Consider the following 8,244-nt stretch of genomic DNA (forward strand, 5'->3'; position numbering starts at 1 on the left):
ATAAAACATTTTAATTTTTTTTTAAAGTATTTTTAAAATACATAGAGATACAAAAATACCCTCTTGCATGGAAACAAACGGTCTATTGAGTCAAGCTGAAACTAGAAGTTCAGAAGTCGAATGTGGCCTTCAGGGGCTGTTTCGCCCCATGTAAGAATTCTTTTGAATCGGCTTCGTTAGCAAGTTCGCCTTCGATTTTCGATTTCATTCTTCACCCCAGGAAATTTCTGCAGTGGTATTCATCTTTTTTTTCCCATGGAAGTTCCTTGCATTTGCTCTTCGTTGATCTTCTTTTTCTTTTTATTATAATTTTAATATGTTAATATCAAAATTAAATAAAATCTAAAAACATTATTTTTAAATAAAAAAAATTCTTAAAAAACATCTCCAGTATAAATGATGTTTGTTGATCTATAATCTAAAGGAATCGATTAATTTTTTTCAATTATTACTTAAAGTATGATACTTGTTTAATAAGTTTATTTTTAAATTAGTTTTTATATATTAAAATTAAATTTCTTTAAAATCAAATATAATTAGTATAGATAGATGTTTGCTTAACCATGTTGAAAAACACTCCCCGCCGTCAAAAGCAGCCATGTCATAGAACATCCCACCTTCCCCAGAAGCAGCCTTAAATTCATCAATGATAAGACTCTTTGGCAGATAACACCTTTCCAGAACCAGCTAGATGTTCAAACAGGGATACTGGATATAGAGAGAGAGAGAGTTTTATTAGCCCGTGACCTAGCTGCACGGGAGAGAGAGAGAGCTCTCAATATCATGGGGTTTTTTTGGTTCAATAGGATTGTCAACCCTATCAGTCAGTCGCGACTTCATTCGTCTCCTCGTCAGTGCCTGCCATCATCAAACTCCATGTTTTCATCAATTTGAGCTACGAGCGAGTTCAATGGAGTGTCTTCAGTTATAGCAACAAAAAATTGATGAATTTATGGAGTTTGATGATGGTTGTCAGGTTCTGTTTGGGTTTTGGTTGTTTTCCCCACGTGGGCTCTATTTGATTTTTGAGTTAAATGGGCTAGACTAGGATAAGCTGTGGGTTTGGGCTTTTTCTATTTAAAGCAGGAGTTCCGAGCTTAATATCTTAGCTAGCTAAGATATTAAGCTCCGTACGGTGTCGGATGTTTTTAAACTGATCATAATTTTAAATTATTATTTTTTGGTTTTCATTGCTTAATTTTTTTGTTCTTCTTAAATTGTGATAAAAACTTGAGTTTAATAAAATTTATAATTTGTAGCATTTTTAAACTTATTTTTTCAAATAAAAAAAAATACTGCAATACCAAACATATAATATGTTTTAAAAAAATTTGTGAGTGAAAATATTCTTTTTGTTACAATGGCTATGCTCTATCTGAGTCTTTAGGGCCTCTTGTGAATAAAAAAAAAGAAGCATACACTCTTGACATGCACTGGACTGAATTTAACATCCTTTCATATAACTTGAAGGTAACAGAACCTAGTCAGCGTCCACCAAGTGTTCATGATGATTCGATAATCATTAAAATCAATTCTTTTATTGTGATCAAGTTTATCTTGTAAGGAATTACTATATATCTAATAATTAAGCATATCTTGTGCTTTGAATACATATGATCACGGGTTTAGATCTATAAAACCCAGCAGCTAGCTCTTATGTCAGAGTTAAAAAAATACATCCCTACTAGCCAAGGACATGAAATAAAAGCCAGTCTTTCTAACTAGATAAGAAAAACTAATGGTGTCTAGATTTGTGATGCCTGGGTCCCCAGTAATCTTCATGAATGCTCGGAAACCAGTGATGTGAAGATTTCTTGGACACTGATCTTTTCTTCATGGTACCTATACAATTCCCTTCTTTGCAGAGAATGGCTTCTTGTCCAAGAACCCTAGTACTAATTACCTGAACCTGTTGAGATCCAACTTGCATGAATCCTTTTTCCAAGCGAATCCCTACACAAAACAACAACACATGTTCAAACCTAAAGACATACAAAGCAAAATCAGGTCTCTTAACTTAACACGACTGATATTTTTGGCATATATACCTTGATACCCTTGAAGGAGAAACGAAAAAAGCAGAAGAGAGACTACTAAAGAAGGCCTCATTCAGAAAAACATTGAGAAGAAGAGATAAGAGTAATTAAGAGAAGGAAAAGATCAAGCAGCTCGCTATATATTTCTGAAGTACTCTGGTACAGAAGATACTGATTAATGTGGGTTTGGCCGAATTCTAAGTAATTTTAAAACTTGTATTCTGTAGAGATTGTGCATGAATGGATTATAAATACTGTAGCTGGAGGGGTAATAGGTTAATTATAAACACGGTTTTTAGGGCCACAAAGCACGTAGTTCTCCAACATGAAACTGTAATAGAAAACGGGATTGTTCTTCCACTACCTTTTGTTTTTCCCCTGTCTTTCTAGTGTATAGTGCAAAAGTTTGACAAATTATCGAAATGAATAACCATTGATTCATTCATTAGGGCATCCTACTTATAAATAATTCAATTAAAAAAAAAAGAGAAGATCATCAGCCTTTATTTTCAAGTGGGCGGGGTTTAAAAGCTTAATAATGGTGTCAAATTCAGTATAAAATCAACAATCTATATGTTTTGTCTTATATATATTAACCTACATAGAAATTGTTCACTTAGATAGAGTTTGTTTAGGATCTCGGGATAGAAGCAACGAAGATAGCTGAATAGAACAAACCTGTTTCTGAGTTTTTTTTTTTTTTAAAAAAAAAAATGACTTAAATTTATTTTAAAAATATTCAAGATAGATTTATCTTGCATTTCTGTTTTTATTTCTATTATCTTCAAACACCAACCAAATATATAAAAGCTTGTTTTTGTTTTTATCTTTTCAACTAAATATATTTATGTTTTTCTTGTATTTATGCCTATTATGATCCTTAAACACCAACCAAACACAAATTTAGAACAAAAAAAAATATAAATATTGCAATGATTTTACAACATGAAAAACTTTAGGGTGACATCAGTAAATCTACCTTGGAGGGAAACTAAACATTTGGTGAAATTAAGAAAATGAAATTTGACAAGAATCGACAATCAATCAACTAATTAGGAAAACATGTTTTTGGTTCTTTAGTTTGACATAAAGACAATACTGCTGGTAACTATTTTTCTTGGGTTTACAACAATATGCTTCTTGCTAGACAGTTTCCGTATCTTGGCATGCGCCTAAATGGAAAGCCCAAATTGGCAGGCGACAAGAATACTTAATTTGAGCTAATAATAGAATATCCAAAGCAAAAAAACATGGTATTACACTTTGAAAAGTTCTGTTGTCATTAAATATGCAAGATCCAGAGTCTTAATGACTAGGAATATTTACTCAGCTTTTAGTTAACACAAATTGAAATAATAAAGATAATTCCTGCCACGATATTGCAAGGGCCTGCAGCCAGTGGTGATGCCACTTAGGAAAAATTCCTTAGAACTACTTATTTACTTCAGCGCAAGATAAATCTTCTTTTGAGTTTTGAAGAGCAAAGAACAGTACAGCATGCCCAGCAATATCTGGGATCTGTCGACGAATATTATCTGTCAAAAAGATACACAGAAATCAATAAAGAAACAAGTTGAGTCACAAATTAGTGTGGATGCGACAGAGAAATATGTTATTAGAATATAAATGTTGAATTTGTAATTATATTAATCATCATCACTGCATCATATCAAGTCTCATGTCTGCATTATAAATACTGTCAAGTCATAGACATCGGTTATGAATCCTAGAATTAGAAATGAAATTAAACTTCACCGCAGCCACAGGTAAATCCACCGTCAGGGTGATTAATCCTGGATACCAGTGAACAAAGCCTGCCACTGTTGACAGAATCTGCAGCACAAATTAATAACAAACAGTTTATTAAGGTATATATCATCAATGTCACCTTGACGGGTCTATATAACGAGCTGTAAACATTCAAAATGTGGCAATGTGTCATGTGGAAGGATTGAAGAATCAGTAAGGGAATAGAAGATTTATTAGAGAAAGAAGGAGTGAATCAGAGAACGAACATCGAACACACCTCATTTCAAAAATAAAATATAAAATTATGAATGAGGTAATCAATTATATGTTTTAAAAGCATATGTATACGAGCATCAGCTATCCATTAGCAATTCCAGAGAGTGGAGCTTTGAGCATGATTGATGATTTTTTTATTCTGACACAAGCAAAAGTAGAAAAAGGAATTGAAACACACACACACACGAACTCTGATTTCAGAACGAGAGATTCAAGGAATATCTTGGAATGGTGACGGGGAACAAAGCGTTTTCATGATTCTTTTTTTTTTTCTTTATGAATGGGATCAAAATTTTATGAAGGAGTAGAAAATAAAAGCACTACAAATAGAATTACATGTTCTGCAAAATAATGGTCATTGATCGATGTAACCGAAGCAGATGGATACTCGTCAAACAAAGAGCAGGAACCTAAAGAAAAATAACAGGGCAGTGATAACTGACCTCTCATCAAAACTATGAAACCCTCAAGTGAATCACACGTTGTGGAAACGTACTTTGTGCTAATAAAAAAGAAGAAGATGGAATTGTTGAAAGAATTGTTATTGATTATGTATCTTTATAATATGAAGATATATATATTTTATTGATCTACAAGCAGAAGCTATTGAATTTATAGTAAATACATTTTTAGTATTAATACAAATTATAGTAATTAATCAAGACTCGACTTGAAATCTAACCTCAAAAAAATCATAGTTATTGGATCTTCAAGTCAATCAAATTTATATTTTTATTAAAAATAATTTTATTTTAATTTTTTAGTATTGACCTAATCAGGTTTAGATAAATTTTAGCTAGTTATTAATTAAATTTTAAATTCATTATAAGTGAGATATTGAGTCTTGCATTTTCAAAATCAACTTGATGGACCAAGGCGAATTAACATCTATGATACAAAGGCATTGATATATAGTCAATTTAGTAGCCATATAAAAAGTTTTATTTTGAAAAAAAAAAATCTCAACCAAATTAATTCCTTTTTAGAATAAAGTATGTTGTTTTAGAATGACCAAATGACTTGTATTTACAGTGTTAAGTGACCCAATAATTAATTTTTTAATTATTTATTTAGAAATTTCAATGAATCGTTTGTCTGACATATTTCTCTTCATCAATCTCATGTCTTGCCAAGATACATGAGCTTACTCTTGATGATATCTCGATTATTATATATATATATATAAAATTAACAAAAATGAGATTACTCCCGATGAATTTCCACAAGTTTTCAACATGCCTTGTCGATGACAATCCAATTGCGCAGCGTGTGAAATACAAACAGCTAACAACTCCATTGTCAGCCCACTAAAAGGAATTTTTCGCTAAGATGTCTCACAAAGAAACTATATAAAGGTAAGAAAAATCTTCGACGGACACCATTGTCAGCCCAAATTAAGATATAGATACGTTTGTCTTCCACGTACACCAATTACAGCTCTCGGCACACTACCTTTTGAATTCAATAAGTGAAACATTTTGGACCGACCCAAAACCCCTTTTGAAAGAAAGAAAACAAACATCCAGGTCCAGGTAACATAAATGAAGAACACCAACTTCATTGAGCAAACCACAGTTGCTTCCTCTGTAGTATATTCACACCAACTTCCTTAAACACATAGGCCGTTTTCGTCCCTGATGCCTGTATTTTGCTTTAATAATCTGTGGTCACTAAATTGGAGTGATAGGAGACCTGTGCTATCGACCTTGCTAGCACACGCCTTCAAATACATAGTTTTCATTATGTTACATTTTTATTAGATTTATTTTGACTTTCTAAGATCAGATCTATATCTTTGCGTGACCACGTGATAGTTTTAAGGTTAGATCCACCAGAGGGTTAATACTTTGAAGGATTAATATTTTACTGCAATGATAAGATAGAGTGTGAATATTGTTAAACCCAATTAAAAACTCATATATATATATATATATATATATATATATATATATATATAGAGAGAGAGAGAGAGAGAGAGAGAGAGAGAGAGAGAGAGGCAATGAAATGATATTATATTATTTATCCTTTCATGTAACTTCCGCGGTTACAAAATCTAGTCAGCTTCCACAAAATACTCATGAAGATTCGATAATCATCAAAATCACAGTACAAGAATAATTATAATATCAATAAAATATGATATCATATGTATAAAATCATTCCTAGCTAGCCCTAAAAAGCTGCAGCATTCCTGTGATGCTGTTTAACTTATATTCACTTTGTTATATCTTGAAAAACTTAATTATCTCTCCCTCTCTCGTTATTAATTTGTACCAACTGCACTTAATTGTGTATTGGAGATTTTCTCCTCGCTGGAGAATAGTCCATTTGAGTTAAGTCCATAATTTCCTCATAGTGATCCTCGTTGACTTTATGGTCAGAATTCCGCCAAGAATTTACCAATAGTTTTTCACGTTCTCCCACTATTTCTCCTTTACTTGATCTCCGCTTGGATATGGGGCCAGCTTTATTTCCTTCGTTCTTCTCCTTCTTCACAATCATATAGAGAAGGTAAGAAGAAAAGGTAGGAGGTCCTACACACACACACACACACACATATACATATGTATGTATGTGTTATTTCTAAGGTAGTTATTGAAACTGCTATATAACATTTACATAATAACCAACCTTAGAGGTGGTGATAGTAGTGCTAGAAGTAGAGGTTGTCACAGCAATAAGTTTCCTACCCATTCCTGCAAGAATATACATAGAAAATGATTTAGGATATATGATTGGATGAGGTGTGGTCAACATTTTCATTGCACGTTGTTCATGTGAAGCTTCTACTCAAAACATCAAGGACAAGACCCCATTTAATGATCGAAGCTAGTTTAATCGGTGAAGATGAAAAGTTTGACAATCAATTTCTTGGGGACAAATTTCCTTTTGAGAGCACTAATAGTATACGATCAAGGGTTTGAATCTTCTAAAACCCAGCATCAGAGACTTCTAAAATAAATAAAAGTCAGGCATTCTAACTAGAGAAAATCTAATGGTGTTTAGGTTTGTGATTCCTAGGACCGTAGTAATCTTCATGGATGCTTGGTAACCAGTGACGAGAAGAGTTCTTCGACGCTGATTTAGAAACTCTTTTTTCCGTACTGGTAATGGTACCTGTACAATGCTCTTCTTTGCAGAGAATTGCTTCGCCAAGTACACCACCATTAGCACTTCTTTCTTTTAAAGAACTCTTGTCCTCCTGCACATCAATCACTTTCCCATCAGAACAGTATTCACTTGAATGCATCACGATATGTGTAAACTAAGCATCAAGAAACTGAACAACCCACCTGGACTTTCTGAGCTCTAACTTGCATGAATCCTTTTTCCAAACGAATCCCTACAGAAAATATCAGCAGATGTTAAGACCTAATGACATACATCGCAAAAACAACTCTTTACAGCTTTAAATGATTGATGTTTTCAGCATATTTATATATACCTTGAGCCTCCTGGAGGAGAAAGGACAGAAGAAGAAGAGAAACTACTAAAGAGGGCCTCATCTGGAGAAGAGATTGTAAACAAGTAGGAAATGGGTATCGGTATTTTAAAACTTCTAAGGCCAGGTGTTGAAGAAGATACAGAATTAATTTGGAACTGTAGTGTTCTGTGGATATTGTGAATGAATGATAGCATCGGAAGAGGGCCACAGGTTAGATGTATAAATGTGCAAGGTTTTTGGACCCACAGGGAAGCTCTCCAGCAGGAACTTTCATAAGAAGGGGGATTTTTCTGCCACTGTCTTTTGTTTTTCCTTTGTCTTAATTTCTAGTGTAAAGTGCAGCCACTTGTCAAAGGAAACGACTAATCATTGATTCATTATGGCAACCAGCTATATAATAATTCAACAAGGAAAAAGTGAAGCTTTGTGGGCCTTTGTTTAACGTCATATAATTTTCTTGCATAATTAAATAAATCTAAAATTATAATTTTGATGTATTAGTATTTATGTTTCGATAAAGAATAGATTTAATTATGGGAATAATCAAATTGATTGGTCAATCAGTTAATACATTGTGTTTACTTTTTAGACATCAAAATTCAAACTTTATACTAAATCATGTGCTTGGTTCTGTTCTATAAGATGGTGATATTGCAAAAAAGAGTGTTCAAAAGAGAAATTAACTCTTAGAATTTTCCCTAGTTGAAAAATTAGGTGAACTAGCAAAGCTAGACTTCT

General features: G+C 32.9%; 1 protein-coding gene across 2 annotated transcripts; it reads right to left on the minus strand.

The window, feature by feature from the left end:
* Positions 1 to 6,063: 6,063 nt before the first annotated feature.
* LOC118034296 (uncharacterized) lies at positions 6,064 to 7,830 on the minus strand. 2 transcript variants are annotated; one of them, XM_035039537.2, is made up of 5 exons: positions 7,507 to 7,830; positions 7,355 to 7,404; positions 7,179 to 7,263; positions 6,693 to 6,757; positions 6,064 to 6,548 (listed from the first exon to the last, which is right to left on the minus strand). In XM_035039537.2, exons 1-5 carry the CDS (start codon positions 7,565 to 7,567, stop codon positions 6,345 to 6,347), a joined length of 465 nt encoding a protein of 154 aa, XP_034895428.1. In that variant the 5' UTR covers positions 7,568 to 7,830; the 3' UTR covers positions 6,064 to 6,344. The 2 variants fall into 2 exon arrangements, with proteins under 2 accessions (XP_034895428.1, XP_034895427.1); XM_035039536.2 differs by having other exon boundaries at positions 6,065 to 6,551; positions 7,507 to 7,827.
* Between the last annotated feature and the right edge of the window lie 414 nt (positions 7,831 to 8,244).

Source organism: Populus alba, chromosome 18 (assembly GCF_005239225.2).
Source record: "Populus alba chromosome 18, ASM523922v2, whole genome shotgun sequence".
In the NCBI taxonomy this organism is placed as follows: Eukaryota; Viridiplantae; Streptophyta; class Magnoliopsida; order Malpighiales; family Salicaceae; genus Populus; species Populus alba.